We start from the raw sequence: 19,906 nt of genomic DNA on the forward strand, positions 1-19,906 counted from the left end.
GCCATCATTTTTCATTTTGTTTTCATTAGAAACCTTTTAGTATAAATCCTATATCAATATGAGATTTTCAACATATCAGTTATGATGGCCATATTGGAAAAAGTTTGACATTTCCATTTAGGACCAACCTAAGATGTTGTTTATGAGTTTAACTGAAAATTATGATGTTAATATGATAATGTCTTGGATCTAACACAATATGCTTTACATCATCACTCATACAATTATGAATAATAAGCTTTAATGTCTTCCTAAATAACAGAGCATCACTCCAATTGTTGTTGATTAATGTCTTCCTAAATAATAGAGCATCACTCCAAATGTTGTTGAACTTGTTTGAAACAATAAACACTGCATCAGTACATGATCCTCCTGGGCAGGATCAACTAGACTATGGGGAAAAAGGTGTGGGAGTCTCACAGTTGTTTAGGAGTACAGATACAAACTAGAGCTATTGATGACATAGACGGACACTGGACAACAGTCATTATATCAACTTTCTGATCTACGACCAGCAAAGCTAGTGATAATAAAATAGAGAATGCTGATTCAAAGAGATCCTTACTGTATGTTTACAACTTAATATTTTCTGATCCCTTAACTATATGTCACAAATAGATGTGGATAAATAAACTGAAACGAAATGCAAATAAAGAGCAGAACATAACTTCGATATACTTCAAAGTTCATGTCTGACTTTTTCCAGGAATCCCATAGAGATAAAATGTTTTGTATGTGACACAGATGAAAAAGAAGTGGTATAACAGAAAATATCTTTGTTGATATGACAGATTCAATTTAGACAGGCACATGAAAGTCTGGATAGTTACATTGTGAATGGTTAAACCCCACTGACCTCAGGTTTGTACAATTTATTAATAGTCAAATCTTGTTATCTTGAACATCATTTTTGTATCCTATCTTTACTAAAAACATGATACTGGAACAGCTAAAAGCTTTAGTAAAAAATGAAATTAAAACATGACCAATAACTTTCCTATATTCTCAAAACATGTCTATTAAAACTAAGTATGTAGGACTGTTAAAAATGTGTCAATTATAGTTGTCTAACCACAATGAAAATTTCTGATAATGACTACCTTCACAGTTTTGTCTTGTGGTAATTTGCCCTCTGCCATTATGACCTCTGCTGAGAGACAGTGATTGGCTGGATCTTCATAACCCTTGACAACGACCTCATTCCTGCCATGGCGAGTTGCAAGGATATTCCCATCAGTATCTTTACGTAGTGTAATCCCCTAAAAGGATTCAAATAAAAGTAAATTACAAAATTTATGGTGACATCAATTTCTTTATTATTTTATAAAACATTAAATTTCAAAATATCTTCTGAAATATACAGAGTGATATTTGTGTGACATGGAATCTACAAAATAAATAATGCAATTCAATATAGCCGTACATGATCAAAAAGAAAATTGTGAAGGTTCCGGGAAGCAGGGTTATGACATGCAAAATTCCTATATAATAATGCATAGTTCATATAAACTGTTTCTTACTGCAATGTGTTTCCATTAATTTGATTCAGTACTTTATTATATCTGGGTGCATAACTGCCTCATAGCATCCAAAAGCAGGTGCTCCGCTTATCCGGTTTTGATTTCGTACTTGATGGCACAGCAAGATGTAGTTTATTTTAGTGCGAAGACAACTGGAGTAGAGTGCTTTGCCCAAGTACACACTACCATAGTTGAAACAGACTGGTCATATAGAAGACTTCTGCCCAGTTTCCTAACACTGCCACCCTCTACGGTTTTCTCAATGTCAGAGCGATTTTTTTTCAATTTTTGGAGGTCCCTCAGTAACTCGCACCTTGCTTATAGTGCGGTATATGTTTGTGGACCCCGTTGTGCGTGAGTTAACGAGGGAGAGGTGTAATCCTTTTTATTCTCATGTACTGATTATTAAGACTTTTAAAGAGTTTTATTGGCCATTTTATCCTGAAATTGAATTGCTTGATGAATGCCATATTTAATGATAAATAACCTTGATCATGCAGATGCTTTGCATCACAAAAAACAAACAGTTTAAAGTATCTGAGGTACTCCTTTAAGGTTAGTCTCATTTCCTGACCAACTTCACTGAATGTAATATGAAACCCAGATCCAAATTAAACACGGACATGCCAGTATCCAGATCTTACTGCAAACAGTTGTATTCCTTAATTTTTGGCTTTATTGGTTAAGTCTGTATTTTAAGGGTCATTACAGCAAAATCCTAATGGTTAGCAGGTCTGAAAGTGCCTCGCCAAAAGGCACACTGTTGCTAAACCTAACTAAATGTTAGGATCCATGCCCATCTGTCATGATGGCATGCTAAACAATTAAAACACCATAACAACTATATTCATATATCTGGAAGTAAGTATAACTACAAGTAAAAGTTGTTTAAAGTCAAGGGGTTAGTAACTAGTTGACTGGTAAATGTGTAGTCAGTCAGTCATCTATTTAAACATTGGAATTCAAGTGACATAATATTTGTTTCAGCACAAACAAAAACCATCTTATCACAAGAATACTTACTTTTCCAATATAACTTCTGATCTTCTCTGTTTTCTCATCTCTGTCCTGATTGCGTAGAACTCCAAGGCCAATTCTTGAAAAAAAACATTACAAGCTAAAATCCAGACCTCTCTAAATTCATCAGCTACACCCCTTCCAAAATGTCAGAATCCCAGGAAACAACCTTATTACATTAATAAATTTGGTTAAATTAATGTGCCAGTCAATGCATTGAGTGATCACTATATGGTCTATATAATTAGACATTTTCCAGAATTGTCTAAAAATGGTCACCATAATGAAATATAATACAAGGACTTTAAAGAGTTTGATGACAAAAAGATGCAAAACCTTCCACTGCCACTTGCTATATAGCTTATGTAAATATTGCATAGATAAATGGTATCAGATGTTCAATGCAGCCTTAGAAAAGCGTACAAGAGAAAAGTGTTAAATACCAAGTACACCCAAGTGGATTACACCTGGGACCAGTGAGGCTAGGCACATAAGATATAATTTCCACAAAAGAAAAGACACGAAAAACTACTGATAATGGAGGAATAAAGATTAGCACCTGATATATAAAGCCAAATAAGACTATTATTAACAGGATATTATTGAAAGTAAGAGTACCAAGACATTGTGAAAGCATTTAAAGAGCTGAACCCATCCAGGATCAGTTATCTTCCCCTAGACTTAAGCAAAATGATGACACAGCAACATCTGCATGAGACATTGCTGAAATGTTCAATAATGTCTCTAAAGCTGTAACTGTATTCAGAACCAGGCTAACATCCCAAATTTAAGGATAATGAGTGGTAATTTTCCATGATTCCTTGAAATGTGCAAAGGAAACACCTATCGTTGAGAAAAGAGAAAAGGAGGATATGAAGTATTACAGACCCATAACCATTCTACCCATGTTGTCAAAATTATTTGAAAAGCAAGCAGCTATGCAGGTCTATGCATTTTTTGTAGACTTACTCTCTGTTTCATAAACCACAATCAGGATTAACAAAGTACCAATCATGCCAAACAGAACTTAACAAAAATTAACAGCTCTTTGGCTGCAAGAAAGGATAACAGTTCTATGACTGGGATTGTTTTCCAGGATTTCAAGAAAGCATTTCATCTCTTCGATCATTAAATTCTAAAGCTGAACAGTTACAGGTTTCACAGTCTTTCCTTAAACTGATTTAGATCATACCTAAACCAAAGGTCTCAAAGTTTGCATTGTAGTATCAGTTCTCAAACTCGCACTATTCATTCTGGGGTCCCTCAAGGCTCTTTTGTAGGTCCTTTCCTCTTTTATTTATATCTATGTAACAATCTACCACTAAATAATACTGATTTGTTTGAGATGATGCAACCTTGTATACATCTAGTTCTCATACTTAAGTTATCTGAAAAAAATGAAAGTCTGACCTTAGTAGAGTTCAAATTGGGTGGTAATTAATAAAGGTAAAACAAAATTAAAAAACTGGCGGGGACATCATAAAAGATACTTAAGTTAGGGAACCCTGAGCTATCCCTTACAATAAGCAATCATCAGTTAGAAAATGTGAAACATGAAAAGCTTGTTGGTGTGTCTGCATATAATCATTTAAAATGGGATGACAATACTGACATGCTTTGTAAAACAGTGTCATCTAAAACTCCCCTACTCTGCAGAAACAAGAAATATTTACCTACAGAAACTTGCAATCTATACTACAATACATATATTCTTCCAATAATGGATTACTCTTTGACTGTATGTGGAAACTGTGCCAAATCACAATTTGACAGAATTTATAAACTTCAGAAACATTCAGCACCCATTATTTTAGATGTGTCTACTGATCTGTCATGAAAAGCTTTGTTTACAGATGTAAAATGGTTCATAATATATGAAAGAATTGATTTTCACAAGACAGTTATTGTATATAAATGTCTACATGCAACTGCACCAGAGTATCTTCAGGCTTTATTGAGGCCTTTTTCAACGCAGTAGAGATCATCATTACATGGAAGCCTTCAAGCACCAAAACCATGAGAAGAGCTATTTAAAAAACTTCCAATACTATGGTACAGTTCTGTAGAACAAACTTCCAATGCATGTAAAATCTGCAGAAAATATTATATTTAAAAAGAGATATCATAAGCATGTGTCTCTAATAAATTATAATAGAATTTAGTATTTAAATGCTTGTTGTTGTTGTTGTTCTTATAGGGTTTAACGCCATTTTTCAGCACAAGATAGGCTATACATGGCGGCCAGTATGAATGGTGGAGGAAAAACCCAGGAAAACCCCGGAAAGAACCACCGACCCATGAGAAGCTACCGGCAAGCTTTCTCACATATCCACATTGGCCAAGCCCGAGACTCGAACACAAGCAGACAGAGGTGAGATGGCAGTGATCCGTGACAGAGATCGCTTTAGACCACTCAGCCACTTGGGGCCCCTATTTGACTACTAAACACATTAACATGTAATTATTGTTATCTTTTATGTAATGAACGTTCTTATACTCTTTTAAGAGATCCCCAAGGGAGAATAATTTTTGACTAAATGAGTCACTTTCTATATAAGAGTATTATTATTAATATAATTGTAAATTAGTTGCTATAGCTACTGTGTCCATCATACAACTGTGACTCTTTGTTGACATTTTTCCATGTGGCTTTGATTGCAATTTGACCAATGAAAAAGTTTAAGAACTAATTTGAAAATGTCACCTTAGTATATATCACGTGAGCCACCGAGCAGCCTTCTAAGGTCTGCCTGCATCATAACACCAACATTTCAGACTTGATCATTATTAAATTTCCATACTTATGCCCTGAGTATTGCAGACTGCTAATGATCATTTTAGACCTTTCTTATGGTGTTTATATAAAAAAATGACACTAAAAATTATATCCCACTATTCAGTATAGTACAGTATGTAAAGGATTTAATGGTGCATCAGGAAAATCCAGCCATTAGATATTTGGTTTAAAAAAAAAAGGTGGAAAACTGCACAAACACTTGTGGATGTTTAATGCTTTCAAAAGAATTTAAATATGTAGTTTTCAAAAATCTTAATATAGATTTAAATTAACTCAAACATTTCCGAAATCTTCATGACTTAAGCATTTATTTTCTCATTAAAGAAAACCCAGAGTATTTAATAAAATGACCCATTGTTCAGTTCTGTTTGAATATTTTACCCCATTTGCAGCCTGGTGTGCTTTCATTTAACGTCTCAACTTTTGAGTATAAAATCAACTAACATCAGCCTGGTGTCAGGATAATGTAACTGGGTGGGACATCATACTACATGTCTGTGGCATGATGCCCCAGTGCTAGACATCACTATAAACTGCCAAACTGCAAACATCATAGTGATAAGTCTGAAACACTGTTGAAACTACAATAAAATTACCAATCACATACAAGCAGATTATTTTAATAATAGGTTCTACTGAATAAAACCATCATCTTTAAAATGTAGTTATCTTCAAGTATTTTATTAACAAATCATCTTAAACAACACTATATAAAATTTCAGTGTAATGACTGTATTTTAATTTGAATACTTTTCCAGTAAATGTTTGATAAAAACTGAACCTGACAGGAATCATGTATGGTTAATAAGGAGACAGGCTGTTCATTCCTGGTTCATTATATGTTTTAAACTTTCCCTATTATGTTTCATGCTTCATTACTTATGAATAGTTTCAAAGCATCAGAAATTTTATAGATTACATACATTACAGAACAGATGAAAGTCAAACAAGTAAAAGAGTAAAAAACAACAACTGAGAACAATTCTAATATACTTAATGAAGAGAATTGCAAATTTTCTCATATCTAAAGGAATGCTACATGTGATTTTTAATAATTAGTATTTCTTAAGTCACAAAACAATGCACAATTCCATCAATATTTGCATTTGTTAATAATGCATGAATAATTCTTACGTTTTTCCATCAAATTCATCATAACTTCCATTGATGGTGACTTGTCGGTCAAAGATGTAGAACTTTCCTATAAGCTTGTCATATTCCATATAATGAATCTTACACCACACATCTGGCTCTATGTCATCCCATTTGTCCATGATCTGATCTAGGATACTCTGCAATTGATATATTTTGTTAAATAAGACAAATTATAATCTACAATTTAATAATTATAAGAGGACCACGACACAAGTTATGCCATGTGATTTTATCCTTTTACAAAATGACCATGATACAAGTTATGCCATGTGATTTTATCCTTTTACAAGATGACCATGACACAAGTTATGCCATGTGATTTTATCCTTTTACAAGATGACCATGATACAAGTTACCGTATTTACTGCATATGTTGAGACATGATCAAATTTTTTAAAAATTCCTGTCCCAGAACTGGTGAAACATTTTTTTCACTTTGGTCATATGTCCCATGACTTAAGAAACGAAATAAATTTGTATTGCATTTGTGCCTCCCCTCCTGCACGTTGCAATAAAATAGATAAATAAAATGCTTAATTGATAATAAAAGGAAAGAAACTAACCTTGTGTTGTTATCATCTATTCCTTTTTTCAACATCAGCATTAAAGAATAAAATATTTCCACGAAATCGGTATAAGTGGCGTAGGCTTCCATACTGTAGCAGCGTGTATCAATTATGTCCGATACCACACACCACGTTGTTCACTGACAAGAACATTGAGAAACAATTGTGCGTGGTTTTCATCCGACTGAAAACTGGAGCCAACCAAATTGCAAACAAGAGGGAAATAGTCAACCAATATCTTGAAGATGCAATAATCACATGACATGGTGCTGGGTGGAAAATAATCAAGACGGAATTATATCCAGGTCTACTGTATGACAGTGTCTCGCAAATAAAAATCATTATTTGAAAACACATTCACTTGAGTGCAAGTGACAATCTTTTCGCTGGCACAGGTTGCAAAATTATCCTTACTATTTACCCACAGACATCAGTGCACCTTTGAATTAATTATTAAAATTAATTTATGGTGTCCCAACAAATACGGTGCCCCAACAAATACAGTGTCCCAACATATACGGTAAATACGGTATGCCATGTGATTTTATCATTTTACAAGAGGACCATGACACAAAAGTTATTACCTGTGATTTTATCATTTTACAAGAGGACCATGCCACAGGTTATGCCATGTGATTTTATCATTTTACAAGAGGACCATGCCACAAATTATGCTATGGGATTTTATCATTTTACAAGAGGACCATGACACAGGTTATGCCATGCGATTTTATCATTTTACAAGAGGACCATGCCACAGGTTATGCCATGTGATTTTATCATTTTACAAGTGGACCATGCCACAAGTTATGCCATCTGACTTTATCATTTTACAAGAGGACCATGACACAATATATGCCATGTGATTTTATCATTTTACAAGAGGACCATGACACAAGTTATGGCATGTAATTTTATCATTTTACAAGAGGACTAGGATACAAGTTATGTGATGTGATTGTATCATTTTACAAGAGGACCATGACACAAGTTATGACCTATGATTTTATCATTTTACAAGATAACCCCGACAAAAGTTAAGCCATTTGATTTTATCATTTTACAAGATGACCCTGACAAAAGTTGTGCCATGTGATTTTATCATTTTAACAGATGACCATGACACAATTTATGCCATGTGATTTTATAATTTTACTAGATGATTGTGACACAAGTTATGACCTGTGATTTTATCATTCTTTAGGAGGACCATGACATATGATTTTAAAAGTTTATCATAAAACCCTGGCACCAATTATGCCATGCAATTTCATACTTTCACAAGTGGATCATCTTAATTATCAATATCTATAAGCATTGTTTCAGGTCAACACTGTCCTTCAACCAAACAAAAATAGTAATTTGATTCATTATTTTTTCAGTTGAAGAGCAGACCAATCTGGTTCTTATTCTTCAAGGCATTTGATTATGAAGGTAAAGAAAAGGCCCTTAAACTGCCATTATTGTTACTTGACGAAGCAATGATAGCAAATAACGCATTTTTATTTGCTCCCTAGATTCAGCAAAATTAAGTTTGGAAAATCCATGATAACACAATGAGATAATTTTGGGTAAGATGAAGAAAAAAAAGCAGACAAAAGTAAATGCGTTCACCTAGCAAATCCATGAATTCCAATTCTGGGAATGATTTTGAATTGCATGCCCAGAAAGGCTTAAATAATACTTGCCCAAAGTTATTCCAACTTGCTAAGGAACCACAGAGTGAAAAAGAATAGGTCAATACATATGATAAGTGTAAGAAGATAATGCAAAAATTCAACTTTTATGGATGGCACAGTTTTATAATGCAAATGAAATATTGGAAAAAATGTAAACCCACCCACTCCAATAAAGACTTATCTAATTTACCACTTTTAAAGACTGACTGGCTATGAAAAGTTGGAGTATATAACTATTTACAAAATTATCATATTTATTTAACGCTGGGTCAAAGCAATCTAAAACAAATAAAAAAATGAAAACAAAATTGGAATCAGAAGGATGACACAAACTCATATCGAATGCAGAACTAAGAGTTTTTCAGTGAGTTAAGCACAACACAATTATTGAGATCAGAGTTGTTATTTCTAATGGAAATCCCATGCAACTGATTGATAGCAGGTCATAAACTGGTCCCGAGTGTCAAATACAATTCATTTATCATTTTCCCCCATTTTTTCTATTCTTAAAACTGTATAAACATTTATCATTTTCAATTTTCAGGATTTCATAGTGCTATGATACATATAGGTAACAAGTGACATAATACTAATAATGATGATATTAATAATAATAATAATAATAATAACAGCATAGACTATAATGATGACTGAATCATTTTAAGCTGTATGTCCTGATTTTGCAACAGTAGGCATCCTTAAACCAACTGAATGGCAAAATATGAACAGCAGGATCTTAATAATTCAAACATCAATAAATTGAATACATTCAGCTCTCATTTCAACACCATTCAAACATCAATAAATAAATCGAATACATTCAGCTCTCATTTCAACGCCATTCAAACATCAATAAATCGAATACATTCAGCTCTCATTTCAACACCATTCATCATAATAGACATGATAGAATATTATCAGGATTCAAACAGAAAAATAAAGGGCATAAACAACAGTATATATATATATATATATATATATATATATATATATATATATATATATATATATCCATTACAATTTGTTATATACAGCACAATTTTCATTCCATCAGATTTAAATTTTGCTGATAACATATCTGAAAATGGTATTAAACATTTTCTGTCAAGAAAATTTACAATAAATGCAGGAAAAATTACATTCAAAAATCATTGTGATAATGTTAAATATGAAGTCAAGATTTTCATTTGTGACTCTTCTTTTTCAATCATAAATGCTCTCTAGACAATGATCACGCAAGAACTATAAGTCTTCAAATTACCTTCAAAACATCAGATTTGTTGCTATGACAAAATGGATCAAAATTATCCTGATCATTGTTGCAAGAGTTGACTGTACTTGACACAACTTTGTAAGTACTGGCATAAGGATTTCTCTTCATTACGATAAATTCTTTAGGTTGAAAGCACATTTATTTTTTTTAAGATTGGATAATCTTAGGTTTAGAACCAATTCCACTGGAATATCTATGACAGATCATTAATTAACTTTGTCTCACCTGGTAAAATGAGCTTGAACCCTGGTAAGTAATGTGATCTGCATACACATTAGAATGTCTGAAAAAAAGAAAATACAATACAGGTCTATCATAAAATTTTGCAGACATGGAAAAAAATTACCAAACCTAGACAATGCAGCAAACTGAAGGTCTTCTGACTTAAATTTGTGGGTAAATGTTGCTGTTGTTGTTGTTGTAGGGTTTAATGCCATTTTTTAGCACATGATAGGCTATACATGGCGGCCAGTATTAATGGGTGGGTAAATGAAATAGAGCTGGAAGAAAATCTTAGAAATATACCAGTGACAGATGTATAAATAGAAATATACCAGTGACAGATGTATAAGTAGAAATATACTAGTGACAGATGTATAAATAGAAACATACTAGTGACAGATGTATAAATAGAAATATACCAGTGACAGATGTATAAATAGAAATATACCAGTGACAGATGTATAAGTAGAAACATACTAGTCACAGATGTATAAATAGAAACATACTAGTGATAGATGTATAAATAGAAATATACCAGTGATAGATGTATAAATAGAAATATACCAGTGACAGATGTATAAGTAGAAACATACTAGTGACAGATGTATAAATAGAAACATACTAGTGACAGATGTATAAATAGAAATATCCTAGTGACAGCTGTATAAATAGAAATATACCAGTGACAGATGTATAAGTAGAAACATACTAGTGACAGATGTATGAATAGAAATATACCAGTGACAGATGTATAAGAAGACATACTAGTGACAGATGTATAAATAGAAATATACTAGTGACAAATGTATCAATAGAAATATACTGGTGACAGATGTATAAATAGAAATATACCAGTGACAGATGTATAAATAAAAATATACTAATGACAGCTGTATAAATAGAAATATACTGGAGACATGTATAAATAAAAATATACTAGTGACAGATGTATACATAGAAATATACAACAGATTGGGACTTCAAATAGTAGTATAAGAGGAGAAAAATACACAGCAGATTGGGACTTGAAATAGTAGTGTAACAGGAGAAATATCATAGCAGATTGGGGTTTTAATTAGTAGTGCAACAGGAAAAATATACAGCAGATTGATACTGCAACTAGTAGTGTAACAGGAGAAAAATGCACATCAGATTAGGACTTGAAATAGTAGTATAACAGGAGAAATATGCATAGCAGATTGGGGTTTTAACTAGAAGTGCAACAGTAGAAATATACAGCAGATTGATACTGCAACTAGTAGTGTAACAGGAGAAAAATGCACATCAGATTAGGACTTGAAATAGTAGTATAACAGGAGAAATATGCATAGCAGATTGGGGTTTTAACTAGAAGTGCAACAGAAGAAATATACAGCAGATTGATACTGCAACTAGTAGTGTAACAGGAGAAATATACAGCAGATTGGTACTGCAACTAGTAGTGTAACTGGAGAAAACTGTATAGCAGATTGGTACTGCAACTAGTAGGGTAAAAGGAGAAAAATGCACAGCAGATTGGGGGTTCAATTAGTAGTGCAACAGGAGAAATATACACAGCAGATTAGGACTTGAAATAGTAGTGTAACAGGAGAAATATGCATAGCAGATTGGGGTTTTAACTAGTAGTGCAACAGGAGAAATATATAGCAGATTAGTACTGCAACTAGTAGTGTAACAGGAGAAAAATGCATAGAAGATGGGGGTTCAAATAGTAGTGTAACAGGAGAAATGTACACAGCAGATTGGTACTTCAACTAGTAGTATAACAGGAGGAAAATACACAGCAGATTGGGACTTCAAATAGTAGTGTAACATAAGAAAAATGCATAGCAGATTGGGGGTTTGAATAGTAGTGTAACAGGAGAAAAATGCATAGCAGACTGGGGGTTCAACTAGTAGTGCAACAGGAAAAATATACACTGCAGACTGGTACTGCAAATAGTAGTGTAACAGGAGAAATATACACAGCAGATTGGGGGTTCAAATAGTAGTATAACAGAAGAAATGTACACAGCAGATTGGTACTGCAACTAGTAGTGTAACAGGGGAAAAATGCATAGCAGATAGGGGGTTCAAATAGTAGTGTAACAGGAGAAAAATGCATAGCAGATTGGGGGTTCAACTCGTAGTGCAACAGAAGAAATATACAGAGCAGATTGGTACTGCAACTAGTAGTGTAACAGGAGAAAAATGCATAGCAGATTGGGGGTTAAACTCATAGTGCAACAGGAGAAATATACAGAGCAGATTGGTACTGCAACTAGTAGTGTAACAGGAGAAAAATGCATAGAAGATTGGGGGTTCAAAAAGTAGTGTAACAGGAGAAATGTACACAGCAGATTGGTACTGCAACTTGTAGTGTAACAGGAGAAAAATGCATAGCAGATTGGGGGTTCAAATAGTAGTGTAACAGGAGAAATATAAACAGTTGATTGGTACTGCAACTAGTAGTGTAACAGGAGAAAAATGCATAGCAGATTGGGGGTTCAAATAGTAGTGTAACAGCAGAAATGTACACAGCAGATTGGTACTGCAACTAGTAGTGTAACAGGAGAAAAATGCAAAGCAGATTGGGGGTTCAACTCATAGTGTAACAGGAGAAATGTACACAGCAGATTGGTACTGCAACTAGTAGTGTAACAGGAGAAAAATGCAAAGCAGATTGGGGGTTCAAATAGTAGTGTAACAGGAGAAATATACACAGCAGATTGGTACTGCAACTAGTAGTGTAGCATGAGAAAAATGCATAACCAAACTAACGCTTCCACCAACAGTATATGGTGTAGTCACATTGTCATAACATGACTGCTGCTATGTACCAGTAATAAAAATAAACAACTATACGTTTTCCCTTTTTTCTTTAAAGTTATTTATCAGACAAGTTTTCTTAAAACATATTATGAGTTTTCTATTCACTGACACAATATTCACATTAAAACGAACCTCCCCTAAACAAAAATTGAATATCTTCTCTAAGCAAGATGTGGTCACTCTTCAGGTAACATAAAACATGTACATCCCATACTATTAACATCTGCAGACATAGACATAAGAAAAATGGTATTTAAAAACAATTAAGTGCTATATTGAACTGTGAAGAGGGTAATAAAAATAGCTTCAATACATATGAAAATGGCATGCATGACTTTACAACACGTATTAACAGACAATGCTTGACAGAATTCAAATAAAGGAAAAAATAATGAATTTAAGTATTACGGACCTTACCTAATTTCCTCCATTGATCCTTCACTGATTTCAGGAATTATAATACAAACCAAGAGAATAAGAGTCATAATTTAATTAATACCTAGCAATTAGCCTGTATATCTGACATTTCAACACCTAGTTGTTTGCCAAAACATTTTGTGAACAGATGATATTTTTTCACCATGCCCATGTTTTCAAGACCTAGTAATCTGGAATCATGTCTTTTGAACACATACTGGAAGTTTTTCAGAACATATATCTGTCTTGTGAACAATTAGTATATCTGTCTTGTTATCTCACTTTTCAACATCAATTTTTTTGTCAGTACATCTGTCTTATCAATACCTAGTTGTTAGATCACTTTTCAACATCAAAGTTTTGTCAATATATCTGTCTTATCAACACTTCATGGTTTGTGATCACATATGTTTCTTCAAAACCAAATACCTGTCAGCACAGCTGTCTTATCAAATCAACACCTAACTGCTAGCCAGAACAACTATCTTATCAAATCAACACCTGACTGTCAGCACAACTATCTTATCAAATCAACACCTAACTGTCTGTGAGCACAACTATCTTATCAAATCAACAAGTTATTGTCTGTCAGCACAACTATCTTATCAAATCAACACCTAACTGTTAGCCAGAACAACTATCTTATCAAATCAACACCTAGTTGTCTGTCAGCACAACTATCTTATCAAATTAACACCTAGTTGTCTGTCAGCACAACTATCTCATCAAATCAACACCTAATTGTCTGTCAGCACAACTATCTCATCAAATCAACACCTAATTGTCTGTCAGCACAATTATCGTATCAAATCAACACCTAGTTGCTTGACAGCACTGCTGTCTTATCAATATCTAATAGTTTGTAAGCAAATCTATTTGTCTTTGGAGTGCTTCACCTATAAATAATATTAAGGGAGACAACTTTTGACTTTTCTTAAATTGGTAGACTGGCATATTTTCCTACCGAGTGCCATCTGGTTCATTTTGATAGTCAGGATAATTTTCCATTTCATGTCTACTGAGGCGCCCTCTATCATCTTGATACCAGTCTGGCTGGATTCTAGTCATCTCCTGCATAGAACATAACATATTATCACTGGGAGTTAACCAAAACAGTGCAGTTATCATAGCAGATGCTGAGAATTTGTAAATAAATGTTCCCCCAAATCTTAAAATTATAAATATCTTTAAAGAATATCACCATAGTGACCACAATCTCTGAAAATGACTTTGAACTTTACCCCTCTGGTATTCTGGCAAGGTGAAATCTTACATGTCTTCTTGTGATCATGTATATGAATGCAACAAATATGGAAGTATAGTATTTCACTCTCGCTGATTGGTGACTTAATGACTATTTTGATTTCTAATGAGATTGATACTTATGGCAAATTAGTGATAGTTGTATTTATAGTGATTTCATAATAGTGATACTTATGGAAATTTAGTGATCTCTATCATACATCCGTTTGTGGATCATACAAAGGTCACCTAATTAGGTCAGGATATCCAATGTCTGTATTTAAAGAAATCTGTATTGCAAAAGACTTCATTTGTGTGCATCGTTTGACAATAAAGGCATCATATATCATATGAAAACAATGAGAAAAAGTAATTATAGGTTACTGCATTTGTATGGGAAAATATGAATGAGTTTTGGGATGGAATACTGCATGACATTTTACCTAAGGTTTAATTATATAAACAAAATACACTACAAGAAACAATGTAAATGAATGTATGTCTCAGTAAAAAAAAGACACTTGTTGTTGTTGTTGGTGTAGGGTTTAACGCCATTTTTCAGCACAAGATAGGCTATACATGACGGCCAGTATAATTGGTGGAGGAAGAACCCTGGAAAACCCCAGGAATAACAACCAACCTATGAGAAGCTACTGGCAGGCTTTCTCACGTACCAACATTAGCCAAGCCTGAGACTCGAACTCACACAGACAGAGGTGAAATGGCAGTGATCCATAATGGTGAGCGCTTTAGACCACTCGGCCACTCCCAAAGACACTTGTAATGATGGTTCAAAATGCACAATGAGACCTCTAATGATGGGTCTCAATGCACAACAACACTTGTAATGATGGGTCTCAATGCACAACAACACTTGTAATGATGGGTCTCAAAGCACAATGACACCTCTAATGATGGGTCTAAATGCACAACGACACTTGTAATGATGGGTCTCAAACCACAATGACACCTCTAATGATGGGTCTCAATGCACAATGGGACATGTAATGATGAGTCACAATGCACAAATACACTTGTAATGATGGATCTCAGTGCACAATGACACTTGTAATGATGGGTCTCAATGCACATTGACACCTCTAATGATGGGTCTCAATGCACAAAGACACTTGTAATGATGGGTCTCAATGCACAATGACACTTGTAATGATGGGTCTCAATGCACAATGACACTTGTAATGATGGGTCTCAATGCACAAAGACACTTGTAATGATGGGTCTCAATGCACAATGAGACATGTAATGATGGGTCTCAAAGCACAATGACATCTCTAATGATGGGTCTAAATGCACAAAGACTCGTAATGATGGGTCTCAGTGTACAATGAGACATGTAATGATGGGTCACATTGCACAATGACTCATTTAATGAAGAGCCTCAAAGCACAATGACACCTGTATTGATGGGTCACAATGCACAATGACACCTTTAATGAAAAGTCTGAAAGTACAGTGACACTTGTAATGATAGGTCTCAATGTGCAATGACACTTGTAATGATGAGTCAAAATGCACAATGACACCTGTATTGATGGGTCACAATGCACAATGACACCTTTAATGAAAAGTCTCAAAGCACAGTGACACTTGTAATGATAGGTCTCAATGCACAATGACACTTGCAATATTGACATTTATAATGATGGGGCCTCAATGCACAATGACATTCATTCTGATGGGTCTCAATGAACAATGACACATGTAATGAATGATGGGGTCTCAATGCACAATGATACTGTTAATGATGGATCTCAATGCACAATGAAACTTGTAATGATGTGTCAAAATGCACAATGACACTTGTAATGATGGGTCTCAATGCTAAATGACACTTGTAATGATGGGTCTCAATACACAATGACACTTGTAATGATGGGTCTCAATGCACAATGACACATATAATGATGGGTCTCAATGCACAATGAAACTTGTAGCAATGGGTCACAATGAACAAAGAAAGTTATTGCAACCAATATTTTCTTGCTTAATGAATCAATAAAAGGTACATTGTAAATAAGCAGATGTTAAAGAAATATATAATGTCCAATTAAACTAAAAGAATGTAGAGGTTTTGTACTGTTAATTACTGGTACTAGTATTCAGCCTTGGTATTTTGGTTAAGCTTCATGATGTAAATCATAAAAACTAATACTTAACCTGCACATTAAAGGAAGAATAATTATTAAAAAATTTAAAAATATGCATACAAAGAGGTGCACACATTCTCTCTCAAAAACACATGAAATAAATACACTCTTGTCTTTATCATGTCCTAAGTAATATCCTGCAGAACAAAATAGATTACATTTCTTTAACTGATCATTAATTTTTCAATAAACTACTTTATTTTAGAAAATTTGTTTTTATGCAAAAAATTATAAAACTCATAAATATTTAATGTCATTTCTTAGATAGGCTCCCTTGTTATATTTCCATCACTTTTCTACTTCAAAATTTCTGATTTTCCATGACTAAATTCATTTAATTATTATCATGCAAAAGTCAGGAAGCTGGATCTCCACACAGAAATTAATAATACTGATCAACGTGATAGGAAAGACACCTGCATAATAATTCAGCCTTCATTTACAGCCATTTAATCCACCTACTTTAGCACTTCAGACTGACAAGTAAAGAGAGACTAATGTGCACTTAACTTCAAATTTAGAGAAATCGGCAAACTGCCATAGCCATGATTCTGAAACTCCATCAATTCAAGATGGCAGCCTTGGGTGAAATTCTATGAACTTTTAATTTTTTGCCATTTTCCATTAAATTTCAATTATTTTCCATTACGGATGTGGGAGGATATAGGTTCGACCCCAGCCAAATCATACCAAAGACTCATAAAATGGTACTAACAGCTGCTTCACTAGGCACTCAGCATTAAGAGGTTATTGGAACACACACATACATCGGTTGGATGACTGTGATTAAAACACAAACATACAGAGGCTAGATGACTGAGATTGGAACACACACATACAGAGGCTAGATGACTGAGATTGGAACACACAGAGGTTAGAAGACTGATTGGAACACACACATACAGAGGCTAGAGAACTGAGACTGGAACACACACATACAGGGGTTGGATGACTGATTAGAACACACACATTGAGAGGTTAGATGACTGTGATTGGAACACACATACAGAGAATAGATGACAGACTGGAACACACACATATAGAGGTTAGAAGACTGTAATTGGAACACACAACAGAGGCTAGAGCACTGAGACTAGAATACACACATACATATGTTGGGTGACTGGGATTAAAACAAACACATACAGAGGTTAGATGACCGGGATTGGAACACACACATACAGAGGCTAGATGACTGAGATTGAAACACACACATGGGGCTAGATGGCTGTGATTGGAACACATATATAAAGGTTATATGACTGATTTGAACACACACAGAGAGGCTAGATGACTGAGACTGGGAACACACACACATATGTTGGATGACCGTGAACTGAACACAAAGATTTTAAATGACTGAAAGGAATACACACATACAGAGATAGATAACTGAGATTGGAACACACACATAAAGATGCTAGATGACTGAGACTGGAACATGCACATACAGAGGTTAAAAGACTGTGATTGGAACACACACACACACACAGAGGTTAGATGACTGTGATTGGGACACACACACAAAAGTTAGATGATGGAGACTGGAACACACATAAAGAGGTTAGATGACTGAATCTAGAACACACACATACAGAGGATAGATGATTGAGACTGGATCACACACATATAAAGGTTACATGACTGTGATTAGAACATGCACATACATATGCTAGATGACTGTAATTGGATCACACACATACAAAGGCTAGATGACTGAGACTGTCAAAGAGTATTGATACCCTCAGTATATACAACTTGCCAGCCTACCTTTAAATTAGCGCTGATGCTCTTAATATAACTATTTCAAACTGACACCACTACCTGGCATCTGAACAAACATACATCATCCAATAAACCTTCTGTTTACTCAGGTGCCAATATGACCTCTTTACCAGTTTGTAAACATCATTATACTTCTTACTTACCCTTTTGTACCTATTTTCATCAAGATCAGCCTGGTTCACAAGTAGATGGTAATTTTTGTCCCCACTCTTTGTAGATGACTCCCAAAATATGTCTAGCTGTTCTTGATACCAGTCCATTTTTCCTTTCAGTCCCAGGAACATGCGGCGTGTCAACTTTGCCCGCATTTGTGCCTGAATTCTAATGATGTTTGTTATCATATGATCAAGCTGGGCATTTAGTTGATCTGTGTGCCAGTATTTTAGAAAAACCTACACAAGAAAAAATGAAAATTGTAAACAAATGAATTTAGTACATAAAAAATAGTAAATGGATATATCAAAATAGTAAACTCAATGATTTTCAAGCTAGTGATAGTATCAGCCAGAGAATTAGTACTAGTGGCATCTGCTTTCCAAAACTGAAACTAGTTATTCACTATCTATTTACCTTGCCTCACAGCAATGCAGACTGTGTGAAATCTTTTTCCGTGATCAAAAGAATACATACAAATTGTAGGAAATCCCTGAATGCAGACACATTAACATCATTTTTACAGAGTAAAACAAACAATTACACCTGCTGCATAGAGTTTAAAACCCCTGATTACATTCCGAAAAGTTTAAAGGATGTGTATATATGTCACATATAATGTGTGAGCTACTACTCTATCAAAATCAAAAGAATAATATAAAATAAAGTTTCAGAGATGAAAATAATTATTTTAATGCATGTAAATTAGTCTGTGTCTGGCGTTTGTTGTTTTAAAATTGTTGATCTTATATAATGTATAAACACATTTTTTCGTGTAAGGTTTGTTTGGTCTTGTAAGCTATTTTGGGATCTGGCATATGGGTTTCCATCTCAAGGGGTTAACAGGTATGCATGAAGTGTACACAAAAACATTGTGTCTCAAGTCAATGTCTATTTGTAGTTCTTTTATTTACATTGAAACAAAATTATTTCTTTTTAAAAACAAAGGACATTTATTTCATGATACCATCAGCAGCATCAAAGCTAAATTCTTTTATATTGTTCTGACTGTAAAATGCTGATGCCATGATTTCACTGCTAGTGTCATCCTTGTGAAATCTCCGATTTATTCTTGTTGTTGTTGTTGTGGGGTTTAGCGCC

At 34.1% G+C, this 19,906-nt stretch overlaps 1 protein-coding gene across 1 annotated transcript in view; it reads right to left on the reverse strand.

The window, feature by feature from the left end:
* Positions 1-19,906, reverse strand: part of LOC149773204 (myosin-IIIb-like) — a 108,878-nt gene that overhangs the window by 35,856 nt on the left and 53,116 nt on the right. Inside the window, exons 20-25 of the mRNA XM_089946664.1 lie at positions 18,796-19,044; positions 14,422-14,528; positions 10,233-10,290; positions 6,469-6,626; positions 2,544-2,616; positions 1,101-1,259 (exon numbers count right to left, since the gene is read on the reverse strand). Of these exons, the coding sequence (XP_089802790.1) occupies positions 1,101-1,259; positions 2,544-2,616; positions 6,469-6,626; positions 10,233-10,290; positions 14,422-14,528; positions 18,796-19,044 (804 nt within the window). The remainder of the gene's footprint in view (positions 1-1,100; positions 1,260-2,543; positions 2,617-6,468; positions 6,627-10,232; positions 10,291-14,421; positions 14,529-18,795; positions 19,045-19,906) is intronic.

This window comes from Sinohyriopsis cumingii, unplaced genomic scaffold (assembly GCF_028554795.1).
Source record: "Sinohyriopsis cumingii isolate HCF-2022 unplaced genomic scaffold, ASM2855479v2 utg000813l, whole genome shotgun sequence".
In the NCBI taxonomy this organism is placed as follows: Eukaryota; Metazoa; Mollusca; class Bivalvia; order Unionida; family Unionidae; genus Sinohyriopsis; species Sinohyriopsis cumingii.